This window comes from Hibiscus syriacus, unplaced genomic scaffold (assembly GCF_006381635.1).
Source record: "Hibiscus syriacus cultivar Baekdansim isolate YM2019G1 unplaced genomic scaffold, ASM638163v2 tig00116951_pilon, whole genome shotgun sequence".
Lineage (NCBI taxonomy): Eukaryota > Viridiplantae > Streptophyta > Magnoliopsida > Malvales > Malvaceae > Hibiscus > Hibiscus syriacus.
Genome location: NW_024063482.1, coordinates 1,349,544 through 1,366,308, shown reverse-complemented (window position 1 = coordinate 1,366,308; position 16,765 = coordinate 1,349,544). Strand labels below are relative to the sequence as shown.

General features: G+C 32.5%; 2 protein-coding genes across 2 annotated transcripts; one reads left to right on the top strand and one right to left on the bottom strand.

Moving 5' to 3' along the window:
- Positions 1-5,772: 5,772 nt before the first annotated feature.
- Positions 5,773-8,766, bottom strand: LOC120188781. Its single transcript, XM_039192181.1, has 2 exons — positions 8,525-8,766; positions 5,773-6,065 (listed from the first exon to the last, which is right to left on the bottom strand). The coding sequence occupies exons 1-2, from the start codon at positions 8,702-8,704 to the stop codon at positions 5,991-5,993; spliced, it is 255 nt and encodes an 84-aa protein (XP_039048112.1). The 5' UTR covers positions 8,705-8,766; the 3' UTR covers positions 5,773-5,990.
- A 1,660-nt stretch (positions 8,767-10,426) lies between these two features.
- Positions 10,427-16,350, top strand: LOC120188885. The gene is made up of 5 exons (XM_039192262.1): positions 10,427-10,865; positions 11,636-13,900; positions 14,937-15,038; positions 15,648-15,708; positions 16,003-16,350. Exons 2-5 carry the CDS (start codon positions 13,817-13,819, stop codon positions 16,194-16,196), a joined length of 441 nt encoding a protein of 146 aa, XP_039048193.1. The 5' UTR covers positions 10,427-10,865; positions 11,636-13,816; the 3' UTR covers positions 16,197-16,350.
- Positions 16,351-16,765: the final 415 nt, after the last annotated feature.

Here is a 16,765-nt window from a genome sequence, read left to right as displayed (position 1 = left end):
ACCTATCGTTTATCAACAGTTAGTTCACATTTTCTATTCCAATGTGGAATGTATTCAAAACGAAACTCAATGTGGGACTATAGCCATTAGATCCTATCTTTTAGGCCAATATATTAATATTGACCCTGAGACTATAGCTTTCCGTTTTGGGTTAGATGATGATGGGTTATATAATGAGAATGAAAATGTGGAATATCCCTATGTTCCAAATTCTAGTGTTAGTACTCTACGATCTCATCACGATCGTTTTCTTCATTTGATGATCTCTGGGTGGTTTAGACCATCCGGAGGTAGGTACTCCACTCTTCGTGCTAGGGATTTATGGTGGATGCATTGTATTAAAAATAAGATCAAAATAAATCTGCCCCACATTATTTTTAGTCAACTAGTGGATATCATAAACATTGTTCCTTCAAAACATGTTGAAACATTGATTTATGGATGTCTTCTGAGTAACTTTTTTATCAAACTCGGTCTAAACGTCTCTCTCAACAATCCCATCCCACTCCAAAATCAAATCAATCTTATCTCCTTGAAGAAAGTGGATTGGAAACAAGATGAGGAAATCGGTCTTTGAGTTTTTCGACCCGGTAAGCAAACTCTGGGAGCTAGTTCTTCACGAGCTGCCCCTAGCTCTTCTCGTGCTTCTCCTCCTCCTCTAGCACCGGCTGATGACAATGATCCTGAGTTTCAACAACTTATGCAAGATATCGACGATCACGTTCCAGATGATGAGCCTGCACCGGAACCGGCACGGCAAGAAGATCAAATGCCACCATATTTTCGATCCTTCTTAGAGTCGTTTGATCTGAGGTTTACCTCTATGGAGTCTCAGATTACTGAGTTTCAGCGGGAGATGCATGAACGTATGGACGCGCTCACTCTTGAAGTTCGAGCTCATTATCCTCCTCCTCCCGACCCTCCGATGGATTAGACCTTTTCTCCATGCTTTCTTAGTATTTCAAACTTGGATTGTTTTTTATGTTTTTGGATTGTTTGTTTTAGTTTGTTAAATGCTTGAATTTTTTATGGTTTGGATGATTGGATTTTGAACTTAATATATATATATTTGGTTTGGTTGAATTTTCTTATTTTTGCATCATTAGATATATATATGACCAATTATGCCATTTCACATTTGTTTTTTAATATTGATTATGGAACTAATGGATAATCTCTCTTTTGATTGTGATCTTAGCAGCTTAAGCTATATATATATCAATTGGATAAGCTTTTCAAAACCTTGTTTCAATCATTTTAATGTCTTTTTGATTTAACAAAAAGGGGGAGAAGTGTAAAAGTGTTAAAGGGGAGAAGTGTTGTAGTAAGGGGGAGTAATTTTTCAAAATTGATTTCAAAATTTTAGAAAATCTTAAAATAACACAAATGTTTTGTTATATCAAAAAGGGGGAGATTGTTGAAAACATTTTTGTGTTTCAATATAACAAATTAAGTTTAAATGAATTTTAAAATTTTACAAATGATTTTCTAAGTATATTCGATTTAATTAATCTAATATCAAATTATTACTCCAAGTCTTTCAAGATCAATTTCAAACCTTACTAAATGTGTAAAATTGTGTTTTATACTTAAACTATTTTTAAAACAATTTTCACAAAGTATTTTGAACCAAAATCAAGCCTAAAATCAATTTTTCAAAGTGATGCACCGATGCACCATGAATTAAATTGAACATCGAATGCATTTCATGCATCGATGCACTAAGGATTTTATGAAAACATCGAATGCATTTGATGCATCGATGCACAAACCATGCATCGATGCACTATGGCTATTTTGAAAATCGAATGCACTTGATGCATCGATGCACTCGTAGTGCACCGATGCACTAAGGGTCCAACAGTTAAAATATTTGAATTTTACACTGATGCACCATGGGTATGCATCGATGCACTGACGCTCCCAACTGCTTTAATTAATTTTTTCACACTTAAACGACTCTATTGACTCCACTAAGCATCCCCAATGTTCAGAATCATTTGAAGGTGTATTTAAACAAGCTTAGAAGCCATTGATCAAGAATAAGAAAGAAGAAATCATTGAGAAACAAGAGAGAAAGCATCAAACATCAAGTTTGTGCAATTCAAGCCAAATTTCCTTTCAATATTCATTTTGCTTTCAAGAACACAATTTGTGCTCAATTGTAATTATCTTTGAGTGTTCTTATCTTGTTCTAGAATTGTGCAAACATATTGCCTTGTGAGGTTTTCCTTGTAAGTTTGCAAATTTGTGTATTTCTCTTTGAAAAAGAGTGTGCTCAAGAATTGTGGTATAATTCTTGAGGGAGTTGTAAGGTTACTCTTTGTCCTCAAAAGAAAAAACAAATTAGTGAATTTGTTGGAAAATCCTTAGTGTGGATAGCTAAGGTAGTGGACGTAGACTTTGGTTGAGAAAGTCGACCCACTCTAAATCGCTGTGCAATTATTTTCAATTTTCTGCAAAAGCTTCCACCAAAATTTTAATTGCCAATTCTCTCCCTCTTGGCCGATTCCATCAATCGATTAACTCAATATTTTGTAAAAATCATATGATTGTATTTTATTTAAATTATTCAGTAGTATTTAGTAAAAGTTTTAAAATTATTCACTATTTTGTATAAGTAAATGTTTTGAAAAGTCAATGTGACACCTCGTACTCGTATCTGGGTCGGGTACGGGTTGGGGGCGTTACATATATATATATATATATATATATATTACTTTTTAGTTTAAATTAATATCAAAATTTGTTTTCTTAGTTAATTTAGATCATTTCTATTTTAGATTTGCTCAGGTCGAATAGAGTTAATAAGAATTCAAGTTATTTTAGAATAGTATAAAATATAAATATTTTATTTCAAATATAATAACTAATTATACCAAAATACTATAAATATAATTGAATCCCAAAATTAAATTTTAAAAAAAAAAAGTCAAGTTCACATAACAATTTTAATAGTTGAAACCACTTGATAGTGATTCGAAAATGTCGGATCCTTAACATGCTTGTCAAAAGATGGAGTTGTCATTGATCATTTCGGCCTAGGTATGACTGAATACCTTTAAATTTGATATGCGTCTAACACAAACATCAAAGTCAAGTTTAAAAGTCAATTACGTGTAGGGAAAATTAAAGCACTCTTACCGCATCCAAAATTGGTACTCTATGTTGTCTCGAAAATGACTACAAGAACGAAATTGGTAAAACACTGATAATAACTGCGTAAAAATAAACCTGCTTGAAATTGAATTTAAAATCTTATTAAAAGCCGTGAATTAGGACCGAATTGAAGCCAATTAATATATCAAAGTCAATCTTATTAATCAAATTTAGGACCTAATCGAAAGAAACTAACCTTATTAGGCTTGATGATCAATCAAGTTAATTAAATAAGGTCCTAAGACTTATTAAGCTCGATTCTCAACTAATTTAATTAAATAAAGATTTAATTGAAAGAAAATGGACTTATTAAACTCAAATGTTAATTAAATTAATTAAATAAAAAACATGATCACAAGATGTAAAACTTGTTAGGCTCGATTATCAATTAATTTAATGAAATAAGGACTTAGTTGAAAAGGGATAGAGTTATTAGTTAAAAGTTACATTTTGATAATTTATATTATTGGTCTGTTATTTTTTAATCGTTAATTTCCCTTAATTTGATTACATGTCACATTAATAACAATTATTTATAAATTGATCACTAAATTTTTGAAAGTTCAGTTTTCACCATATTAAAAAAAAACTCTCAGAATCTCTTTCTCAAAAAGAAAAAGAAACTCTCCTCTTTCTCTAATATTGTCGCCGTCACCTTCAACCATCGTCTATATATTCTCTGGAACCGCCTTCCTTTTCTGATGCATTTTGTTTCTCCTCTTTCGATTTCTGCTCTCATTTTCTTGTTTGTTTTTGCTGTATGAGATGATGGATTCAATATAAGGTACATTTATAATAAGAAAGTGGATTATAAAATGGTTTCTATCAGTACATGCTGTTTCATTCTCATATGAACTTTTCATGGGTGGGAGCAGGTGTTGCGTAGGGCTCACAACAAGGCTGATGACACTATTACCGCTGTTAAAAAGGTCATAATTAACATTAAGTTGAGAATGAGGGTAAAGAAACAAGTAAATCTGTCCATGGTCTATGGATATTGGCTAAGAATGCTGAAAAGTGAGGTTACAGTAAAAACAAAAACAAAGTTATCATTCAATTTTAAACTCCAGAAAGTAAATCCAATTTGTCTGATGAACAAAGAGAGGGTCCATGTGCTGGTCTTATGCAAAATATGCGCATAAGAAAAAGAGCAAATTAATTCCTTTTCTCAACTACAATTCAGAACACCATCTTTATACACAGTAAATAACAAATTCAATTTGGGAAGTTACAGACTTTAGACCCAAAATAAGAAAACAATCTAAAGCTAAACATCGGTGTTTACATTCCATAACACACAAAAACAGACTCTTAAAAACAAATGAAGGCTTTAAACAGAAAGCCTCGCATCAAACCAGAGTAACAACAAATCAACAATTCAATGGAAGTTTCAGTTTTTAAGTCCAAAAAAAGCTAAAATTTAGAACATACCCCTATCAGAGAAATGCATGAATTTCCTTATAATAAGACATCTTAGCTGATCCACTAATTTTAGGGTATGGGTTAGAGAGGGGAAGAGAGTTTTTTTTTTGGAATAAGAGAATTGAGGGTTTTTTTAATAGGGTGAAAAATTAAATTTTAAAAAATTTAAGGGTCAACTAAAATATAAGCCCTTTTATAAGTAAAATTCCGAACAAAATTGAAACGAAAGTGACTATTCTTGAAATTTACCCAATTTAGAAGTCTCATATACTTTGTCTTTATTTGTTTATTATTACGGTAATCTGCATTGAATTCTTTTTAGTACAATTAATCAAATTGGTGGTACATATATATTCCAGTTCAAGTTGTGAAGAACGGAATTGATTCTTCAAATGTGAATGTGATCCAAGGAAGTTATCAGAGCCAGAGTCACATTATCAGAAAAGAAGCATGAAACCACAGAAGCAAACCATGACATGAAAGCTGAAGTTTTGACGGCTAGGCTGCGGCAAAAAGAAAACGAGTTTCACTTTTAATTTTCTGTTTCCTCATATGCCACCCAAATAGAATTTTAGCCTGCGGTGGGGAACCTTTACAACACCCCCACCACTACAACCATCCTTTTATTTCACCTTTTACTTTTTCGAATAATACTACTCTATTCAAAATAAAAATAAAAGTTCTCGAATAATAAAAAAATGGTATAATGACAAAATTATCCCTAACACTTGATTAAATAGGGATTTTAACCTCTTTTCTTTTTTTATAAATATTTTGGCCCCTAACATTTCATTTTGAGATAAAAAAAACTCTTCCGTAGATGGAAATCATTAGTCAACAAACTATCAACGCTCCAAAATAGGAATCATTTTACCTTAAAATGAAACATTGTGGCCAAAATGTTACAGGAGAAGAATAAGAGCTAAAATGACTACTTAATCAAATATTAGGGGTATTTTTATTCTAAAATGAAACATTGAGACCAAAATGCTAAAAACAAGAATAGTAACCAGAATGACTATTTAGTCAAACGGGCATTTTTTTGGCATTATGCCAGAAAAAAACAGCCCCTCTATCAGTTCAGCATTGTGCTTTTGAGCTAATTTAGCATTGTGCTTTTGGGCTAATTTAGCATTGTGCTTAAAAAGTGCCGAGAAAGCGTGTTTTTAGAATCCAATAACCAGAAAGATGGACTTACAAAAGGCAGTTTCAAGATTTTCTGGAGATCACAGTGAAAGTAACAGGCACAACTTATTGATCATATAGAAAGCTAAACCACAGTCTCAAATTCAAATCACAGAAAATGTTACCAAATCCAGTGCAATAAAGAATTGCAAGTTTGCTAAACTGCCACCCATATGATGGTTTGAACCACCATTTATACTTCATCAACAGGAGCGCGGGTGGACTTAATAGTCTTTGTTTCCAAAGTTCTTGCACCAAAGCTGTGAAGGAATTGGACGAACAGGCTGATGAGGCCGTTGCTGCAAGAAATAACCTTTTAGCTAAAAATATCATTCTAATTGAAGCTAGCTGATAAATGAAGATGTACAAGTTTTTAAAGTTAATAGATTTAGTCACAAAGTTATGAAACAAATCATGGCCATGTACATCTAGATTCCATTATCGAGTAACTTGGAATTAGATAAGCAACAACAATGTTGTCAAGGGCGCAAGGTGCACTCTGGGCGCTTATACCATTATACTGCCTCAGGCGCAAGGCGTAAAAAAGGTATAGAGTTTGATATTATCCTTTTCTTACAAGGTATATCAAATGAAAAATAAAAGAAATTAAAGAGAAATTCAATTAGACTGGCTTTTTCATGCTTATGGCCTTAAAAGGGAAAAGCATGCCTAGCAAACACCTAATCAAATGGACCTGCCTGAAAGGGTGTGAAGCGCCTTTGTTGAATAACCTAAAGCACTGATGTGACTAGGCGCATGCCTTGGCAACACTAAGCAACAATCCGTTTCCAATATGTAAGTTCAATCAGTTTAAATTGCAGGTGCTTAAGGAGATAAGAAATGCATATAAAGCATTAAAAATGTGAATATTGACTTCAATCATTTGATGAACTGACAATGTTTACATTAAGGTATATCTGTTTCACTGAAAATGACTTCCAAAACATGTTTAGTTTCATAGAAAATAGCTTAGTCAATGGGAAATAACTTACAGTTCAACAAAAATAAGCTATTTTTTTCGTAAATTGACTCCTCCTTTTCAAAAGGTTAAGTCATTTTCTGGAGAATAACTCCGCATAAGAAATATGATTTTTTACATCGAAAATCAACTTGGATCATTCCAAATATTATTATATCAAATAATAAATTTTTAAATAGATTTTTTAAAAATATTCAAATATTAATATAGTATTTTAGTATTAAAAATGTTGGTATTTGAAAAATAGTTAAACAATAGAAAACATTTTACCTCTAGTGATCAAAACATTAGGAAATCTTTATTTTTTTTCGGAATAAGTGAATGATGAATCCACAGTCTAGGAAGGAAGGCATATACATTGTTGACCTTCTAACATTAGCATATTGCCGTAAAAGATTAGGAAGTGAATCCCATGAAGCCAGGAGGAAGCCGACTTCGAATTTACAAGATGAGAAAATAGAAGCCAAACTGTAAATTATTACAAAAATCAGTAACATTGAAAGACTGGTATTCAATCAGGATTAAGTGAATTGACAAGAAATTAGACTGGTATTCAATAAGGATTAAGTCCAAAGCTAGCAGATATTAGATTGCACAGCTTTGATGGGTTGCAGCTACCTAAGGAGATAAGAAGTGCATATAAAAACAATAAAAAATTGCATACCGGCTTCAATAAACTAACAATAAACTAAAAAAATGCATACTGTCAATTGGTTGAAGTGACAATGTAACATTTATTCTACGTTTTCTTTTCCTCATGATTAGGAAATGAGCTAGCAATAAACTAACTTCACTTTATCATTTTTAACCACTCACATGACTTAATTTTAACAAAGAGAATGTATAAATATTGCTTATTTTGAATAGGTAATATTTTTTACTTTGAGTTTTTACTCATCTTTCTAATTTCAAGTTTAGATTTGTACTATTTCTTCTTTATGTAATGACAAACTATTTTAAAACTCAAGTAATAATCAAGCTATTCTCTGTGTTAATACTTAAATAACCAAACATAGCTTTAGTGAATGCAAAAATGACCATCTTTGAAGGGAGACATATGTACAGTTGACCTTATAGCATTGATGTATGGCCAGTAGAAGATTAGGGAATAAATGCCATGGAGGAAGTTAACATAAAGTTGATGAGATGTGATAAGAAGAAGCTGCAATCTTATGTTATTACCTAAACTGGTAATTATTGCCAATAGGAGTAATAAGGATTCGGGAATAAGTGCACAGCCAGAAGCTACTACGAAAAGCAAATCTTTGCACAACATGGATGGGGTATAATGGAACTTACAGCAATTTTTATGAACTTCAAAACTTTGTTTATTCATCGAAAACCTCCCAAAGAAATGAATTTGTTTTTCGAATACAATTTAAGAAAGAACAATTAGAGGACAGTGATATACACCTAGTTAACATTCGGCTAAATGTCTGAATGATCAGTTCTATTTGTTTTTTGTATACAATTTTCAAGCTTCAACCTACATATTTATCAAAACAAACTAAAACCCTACTAATTAAGGCCTCACTCTACCAATAACTTCTATTATAATTTTAAATTATCTGTATTCAGATTCTACCAGAACTGATAATTGTGATAAGATTTGCATTAGGATCCAGCATATTCATAACAGAGATATTAGCACTAAACATTTAATAAAGGTTCCAATTATTTAGATTCTCAAAGGATTAAACCTGGACTCAGCAATTCATACAATTAGGGTAAAAGACGTTCTGAATAGCATAATGTGAGAAAAGGCAGGGGTTTAGGAACCTCGAGCTCGGCGGATTTCATGGCGATGGGGATACAGATGAGAAAAACGCCGAACATGGCAATTGCAGTGTTGCGACGCCAGTGTTTGGGTCGGCAATAAGGGCCACCCGACATGCTCCACACCTTAGCCCTGAAATCCTCTGCTCCATGTCCATGCCCTCCATGTTCTCCTCCTCCCATCTTTGCTTATTTACTCGACGGATCAGATTGACTCTTTTACAAATCAGACCATCAAAGTTATCAGATCAGACGAAAATTGAAAATGTAAAAAAACAATGGAATTTATGAACTAAATAATATTCACGAGTACCTGAGAGAAATTGAAGTTCACGATCGCTGTTCAGTTAACGCTTCCCTGATGTTCGCAGATTGAGACAGTCATATTGTGAAATGGGCTTTGGTACTTTTTCACAAGTTATCCACGAACTTTTAGTCTTTTCGCAAATGAGCCCATTAAAGTCATATTTTATAATTAAGGGTAAACTACAAGTATAGTATCCAACTATTATTTTTGTTTCATTTTGATCATCCAAATCTTTTTTGTTTTAAAATCATACCTACTGTTACGTTTTAGTTTTATATGAACACTCATTGTTAAAAAATGAATGATAACGTGTCACCATAAAGCAGGGACGAAACTAGGATTAAATATTGACAAGGGTTGAAATATTGGACTTTTTAAGAAAAATACAATAGCTTATTAGGTATTTAAACTCAAAATTCATAAGATAATACATAATTTGTCTAATATTTAAACTTCCAATGACCTATATTATTAATAGACCGAAAAATTGAGAACATAGGATTATTCTTCTTTAGTTCGGTCCATACTTAATTAAATATATAATAAATTATTGTATTTTTAATTTGAATACTTATTTTTACATGAACCAAAATAATATTAGACCAAAATTTATCAAATATAAAAAAATTAGGTAAATTATGTGTTTAATAACTAAATTAATCACCCGTTAAGTTTTTAACGGCAAGGTACTAAAATGAAATAAAAACTAAACACTAGGTATAATTTTGAAAAAAATTAAAAAATTTAGATACTAAAATGAATTAAAACTGATAATTTAAATATTAAATACGTAATTTATCCTAAAAGTTTTAGGGAGCCCGGAATCCTACCTTAAGGGGGTGTTTGGTTCAAGGATTGTGGGATTCCCATGGGATGGAAATCCCACATTCTAATGTTTGGTTGGCCGGGAATCTCATTCCCGGTAATGTTGTATTACCAATAGTAGATTTTTTGAGGTATATTACCGGGAATGTCATTACCTCCTTTCCCTTAGATATTGTAACATTACTGGCGTTTTGGACTAAAATGCCCTTAAATTTTTATTTTTTTTCAAAAATATCCTTATTCTGTCATTGAATAATAAAAATTTTACGAAGGTTAAATTACAAATTTATCCTTAAATTATTTTAAATTTATAAAAAAAATCTATAATTAAAATTTTATATGAAGGTCAGGGGTTAATTTTTTTCCTTTCATTAAACCTTTTTTATATTTTTAATTTTGTAAAAAAAAGTTATATAAATATTATGAATTTAATTTTTTAAAGAAAATATATAAATATTTTATAATTTGTAATATTATACAAATATATAATAAGGATAATTTGGTCAAATATATATTTCAATAATCTTTTATTCTTTTAACCAAACACGGTAATCTTACATTCTTGCTAAACCAACCAAACACAAAATACAACATTCCTAGTAATCTTATTCCCTGATAATCTTTTATTCCCACTGATAATCTTACGGAAAAAAAATTATGTTTATAAAAAATATAAAAAATGACCGGGACTTGTACCAAATTTTAATATTTTTTTCTTCCTTTAATATAGATAGCGGTATACTTTATACAACCGACACGAAGGATATGGTTCCCATCTGCACCGATGACTGACCCCGTACCTTGAGAAGGAAGAATTGATTCCGTAATGGCTTCATCCTTATTTTTTCTGGTTTTGCCGGTGCCAACTTCACTCTCATTCCAAGTACAAACCCATCAGCTTTTGCTCTCTCTTTCTGGGTGTGATTATATCATTTGAAAATTCAAGAACAGAACTTAAACCTCCCCTTTTTAAGTGATGATCCTCACGTTTTTTGCCTCTCTTCCAACAATGCAAACATGCCTTCTATCGGGACTCTTTTCTTCCTTAAACCCTTCCATATTAATCCCTCCTTCCCCTTTCCAGTTTTGCACTGGAGACTTTGATTCCTATAGGTAACTTACCTTTGTTGAATATGGTTGATGGTGCTTTTGAAGCTCCAATAGTCATTGCAGGAAAGCAGTGTTCTTGACATTTCGAAAGCTTAAATTCAGGTACATAATCCTACTTTAGTTGATTATCTGAAATGGGTTTTGATGATTTTTCTTAATTGGTTCAGTCCATTTATGTTATTGTTTTCGTTGGCTGAATTGTTATAGCATTAGACATGTAATTTATTTCTAATCATGATAAATGGGCTTCACGGCTATGAAAGCAATTGTATTAACTGTGAAAGGTTCTAGTGTAGCGCCTTATCAACATTCACGAGGGTTTATTCGACTTTTGTGGTTTAATGTTTGAGAACATAATGGAAAAACTGTTACCTGGATAAAAAGGTCCAGTAAAAAGCCCCTGCGGGTGTGGGGAAGGTTACAATATATTGGATAAGGATATTAGGCAATATGGTATTTGTGTTTACCAAATCATATGAAGCCTTATTATTGCACACTCTTGTTGCTAACTGAAATTATATACTTCTTTGAAACCTATTTGAAGTTGTTCTTCCCATCTTAAGATATGTTTTAAATTAGATAATTTGAAATGCATGTTCATTTTGCTTCTAACCTGTAAAACAGTTGGTAGGGCGTGACTTGAGGATCTAATGTTATCATTTGCATGTTCATTTCAGCAGAATATCTTATGTTATCAATTGCATGTTCAAAGCAATTATATTTTTTAGTTATGTAATCGACATTGTCCTTATTCAATCCTTTACTAGATGGCTAGCTTAATACTCTGTAGTTTCTTAGTGTCTTTCAATTTCTTCTACATTTGCTTATTTTCTGCTTCTATTTGGCTGAAGCTTTGTGTTTCTGATTATCAGGTTCAGATTTAGGTGAGTGTTGTATGGACACCTGTGAAAGGAAAATACCGATGCAGTTGCTATGGTTGACGTGGAAACAGCTGCTGTTGCACTCATCGTGGACCTCTTTCCTATTAAATAGGTTGTTTGTGTTTCTAACATATTGAACTTCCAAACATTTTTCTTTCGTAGGCCCTTTGGTGTTTTTCTTGTAAACTTTAAGACTTATGATAGCTACTTCTGTGATCGTAATATATGATGCCTTGTCTTTTTCTAGCTTTGTTTGCCAAACAAGAATAAAATTCTATTACTCAAAATGAACTCTTGAGAGACATCATTCTTGCTAGTAAAGCATGGAATGTGACAATTATCACCAATGTCATGGGAGTTTCTGGGAGTTATTTCACAAAGTTCTGTATTGCAATAAGCCCTTTCAAGAATCTTATTAGCTCTTGGGTAGCACTAACCATGTTTAAGTGTGGATTGAACTTTAAGTTCAATTCCAAAACATATAAAGGAAAAACAAAAGAAAAGTGTTTTTTTTTCAACCAAAGAAACACCAGGAAAAACAATTAACAGTTTTCATTACGATGGCATGCCATTCATCAATGAATAACATAAGGCAACATGATATTCCGTCTTTTGATGAACAAGAATAATGTGGTGCGGTGCTTTTGGCTTCCTTAAATGTTCCTTTCATTCTTTTTCTCATTAAGTCCTGCCCAGTTGCATATGGAAACAGAGGAAATGAAAATACAGGGTTTTTTTTCACCCTCTTTTGCATATTGTTTCCAATTACTTTTGATTTCCATATATTTCCTAGAAAACATTGTCCTAAGGAAATATGTTTGTCATTATTACTATTATTAATGTTCACAGCCACACATTCATATATCACTAACTTGGTTCTTCTATTAATTATTACCTTCTTATTGAAGTTTATTTATGGTTGTTACTAGTTTTATTTGAGATGAGTTTTATTATTGTTCTTGTTGATAATGATGATGTTAAAAGTTAAAGGATTTGTTGGGATCCTCTAATCTTTGCTTCCTTTTCTAGCTGCAGTAGTAACAATTTGTACTTTAAAAGCAAAATTAAATAAGTCTATTTACAGCCATATTTCTTATGAGCTATTATAGGTACAATGATGTAATCTGTTGTGATTTTGAGAAGGTCACTTTGCATTATGTGTTTTTGGACATGTGTAATAGTTGAAGCAAACGCTTGTATCCTTTCTGTTCTCTTGAATTGCATTTCTGATGGTGATAATAGAACTAGTTTCTCAGTTTGGATGAGAAATGTTTATGCTGGTATTTTTTTCTTTGGATCCATAGCTTGTAGATTGCCATGTCTGCTTTTATCAATTTAAGTCTAGTAGATCAAAATGGCATCAATCAGTGAGTGTTTGAAACTTAACAGTTCATTTCTTAATAGGTAGTTCAATTTTTTCTATCAGTGGTTAACTGGTTATATTATTCTGCTTATGCCGAAAAGCAAAAAGTTATTGGAAAGAATAAAGTCCAAAGGCTTTAAGGAGGACTCAAATAGAGGACTAACTGATCTATCTTAGGAAGAGCCCTGGAAATTCTGGTGTCAAACAAGGCCTTTGATTTCTCTTGTAAATCTGATAATCCCCTGTGTGACTTTTTCATAAGTCGCCTGCTGTGATCAGGTTATTCTTGTGTGTTATGATATCTCTTGTTCTATTGTTGAATTGCTCTTAGGTTGATAATGTTTCTTATCTGGCTGGATAATCTGTCGTCTATTTTGTAACGGCCGTAAATAGAGTCATCTGTTTTTTCCAAACTTGTAGACAGAATACTCAATTTGCCTTTGAAAGGTAAAGATGGCAGTTATTTCAGTGGTCCACTGGTTTTCGCCGTATGTCATTATCCCGTTGAACTTTTCTGTCATCTTAGCAAACATGCTAAGTAAGCTGTATTTTCTTTTGTGTTCCATATACAAAAATTCAAATACGGTGTTCTTGTTCATTTTTTTTATTCAGGCGCGTTTCAGATTTTGATTCATAAAACACGTGGAAAGAACGGGAACACGTGGCTTTAAAAGTATTTTGATTCTTCCTGAGAATCGCCTTTTAAGTGCCTCTTTCTTATAAAAAGAGTCTGGGTCTGAGTTGTTTCTCTGGTGGCAGAAACAAGGGGGAATTCTTTTAAGCACTCTCAAGAGATCATCATTTTCCCTATGGCAGACGAGGATTCCTCAGGGCCAATTCCTGATCGCTGGATGTTGGTTGTCAAAAAACAGAAGGATGGATCTAGTCTTTCGGTAATTGAGCATTTAATTGTTGTTTGTTTATCTCTTTTCAATTTATATGAGATTTAGGCTCTAGAGAGGTCTGATACATATCAGCTCCATTAATCAAGTGTTTTACCTGCATTAATTTGTTGAATGCTTAATAATATTTCAGTTTTTAGAGATGATTGATCAGTCGATCTGATTTTTCCTTTCTTGATTTTATTTCCTAATCTGTTAACTCATGTGCTTTTATGTGAGGTATGCATGTCACATCTTCATATGAAATATTAAGAATGAAATTTTCCCATGCATTTACTAGACATGAACCTTAGTTTTCTGTTTCGAGAAAGTGAAAGAACTATGATAGGGTGGTTTAAAAAGTTTTGATTCTTTGTAAGTGCATGCACTTGATGAAATTTTAAAATCAAAGTCCCGGATGTAAATCAGATGCTAGAAATTGATCTTATCTGGTGTGAAATATTCTTTTGAAATTGGCTATCAATCATCTCTAGGTAAAAGATCTTTATATTTAGTTGGGGTCTAAACTAAATTTCTGAACCTTGAAGGTAAATCCCTGTGACTATGTGGAGAAAGTCTTTGATGTTTGCTAGTTGCTATCATCATGACAAGATCGGTTATCCATATAACTGACCGATCTGATCTGATCTTCCAAGAGTGTACCTATACTTATTGTGACAATTAATGCCCCTTTTGCAGCTATTACTAGAGCTCTGTGATATGAGGTTTCTGCAGAATACTACTGCATGCACCCTCATGCATCCTCACTTAAGTCTTTTTCTTTTCGTTTTTTCTTTAGCTTCTTCCATTTACTATGGCATGTCTGACCATCATCTGTATCTCTCCTTTAACCCCCGTAAGTAGATAACTATTTGATCTTCAACTTGCTTGTAATAAAACGTCTTGTTCTTTCACTATTTGAAGGCACGTGATTCGAAGAGAACCTGTGGTAGTAACATTGTTTGTGATACAATGGAACCTAGATGAAAAGTAGGTACTATAAAGATGATTTTTGTTGACTGGTATTTTAAACGGTTGGGTATTGCAGTACTACACATGTCCGGAGAGTGGGCAAAAGTTTGACTCCTATGAAGATCTCATGCGATACGTGAACTATGCACAAGCTGCTAAGCTTTCCATGTACGCTGCTGTGAGTTTCAACTTATATTTTCCATATGGTGTTGTTAATTCTTTTATTCATCAACGAGTCTTATATAGGTATGTGTCTTGCATACTCATGTTAAATTTTGTAAGTGTTTTTAAATATTTGGAGTGTATTTGGAGAATCATATCCCCTACCAGATCTAAATTTGCATTGGAGAATGTGAGTTGAAGCAACATAGATGGTTACTGTGGGTTGAATATGAATTTTAGGTTCCCAACCAAAGTGGATGCAACATATGATTTATGAGACAATAATCCTTGGTGTTTAAAAGATCATTCAGGCCTTGATCTGTGATTTTGCTTCTGTTTCGTTTGAAGATTTTCTGATATTGTTATGTTCTCACTTCAGATTTGATTTAAGATTTTTCACCACAAACCTTCATAGTATGTAACCCTTGCTGAATATTTTCCTAATTTCTGTCTTTTTCTTCCGAAATCTGAGTATCCATTAATGGCTCCTGATCCCTATGTTAATTTTTCTCTATGTCTCTGCCAATTCGCGTAAATAATCATTTTTTTTTCCTTTCATACAAATTGTAATTGAAGTTTATTTTTGTTTGGATTTGTTTCCTTATGCATTAATCCTACGTTGCAGGATTTTCGTCCCCTGAAACCTTCCCGCAGGTCAAATAAAAGAGCTAGCAGGCCAGAACCTAGTAAGTTCAAAACTTGATTCTTCTTTGTTCTGCTTACTAATCTAATGTCGCTATTCTTCTTCTTTTTTATCGACTCTGGCGCATAACCTGGCTATTAATACTGCTTTCACTTCATGGAATTACGTTGCAATTAATCCCAATGTGTATTTAAACAATAATATGATGAAAATATTTTGTTGATTCTACATTCTTCCTGCATAATGCTGATCACTGTTCTTTTAAAAAGTTGGTTCAAAATGATTATACAATGCTCCTATTCGGGCTGCCTTCTTATGTCCTCTTTGACATATGCAGGCGAGAAAAGCTTGGATTCCGATGACTCGACATTCGAATTGCCTGAAATTGCTCCAATCAACCTTCTGGATGAGATGAGTCCGGCAGAGTTCGGGAAGCAATCTGCCTCCAGCAAAATGAAGTTGGAGAGGAAGGCAGCTCCGAACGAAGATTGCAGCGGCAGCATGGGAAAGGCCAAGAAACAGAAGAAGTAAGCAAGTGGAAGATGGGTGAAGGTTTGATCAGCCAAGTTCGTGTTGTGTGTTTGTTTAGTATAATGAATAAATGAAGCAAAACAAAACGAAGTGTTTTGTGTACTTTGTTTTTACCCATTTGTGAGGCTGATCAAAATGGAATAAATTACTCTATAAATCCCTGTGCTTTTTCTTCTTTTTATAAATTGAATTTTATTCGTTTGTTTAATAGTATCACACACTAATTACTCCAGCACGCATTTATATTTAAATGTAGAACGATATTAAGTATATGCGTGTATGGTGATATTTGATCAAAATATGGGGTTTCAATTCTCAAATGGACAAAATGTTTTATTTAATTTCTAAATCTTATCACACTTGTGGTATTAAATTATATACATAAAGTTTTATCAACAATAACTTCTGGTGTAGTAGTAGGACATTTATAACTTTTATTAAACATGGCCCAAACTGACTTAAAAATAATTTTTTCTTTAATTTTAATTCAATAATAAAACTAAGAAATTTGACCTATAATATTTAAATATTATATCTCCTAGGTATTTCAAATTAAAGATGATCATAAG

Coding starts and splice junctions, on each gene's coding strand:
- LOC120188781 (XM_039192181.1), bottom strand. CDS start 8,704: ATGGGAGGAGGAGAACATGGAGGGCATGGACATGGAGCAGAGGATTTC. Junction 6,066..8,524: donor TGAAATCCGCCGAGCTCGAG/GTTCCTAAACCC, acceptor TATTTCTTGCAG/CAACGGCCTCATCAGCCTGT.
- LOC120188885 (XM_039192262.1), top strand. CDS start 13,817: ATGGCAGACGAGGATTCCTCAGGGCCAATTCCTGATCGCTGGATGTTG. Junction 13,901..14,936: donor AGGATGGATCTAGTCTTTCG/GTAATTGAGCAT, acceptor TGGGTATTGCAG/TACTACACATGTCCGGAGAG. Junction 15,039..15,647: donor AGCTTTCCATGTACGCTGCT/GTGAGTTTCAAC, acceptor CCTACGTTGCAG/GATTTTCGTCCCCTGAAACC.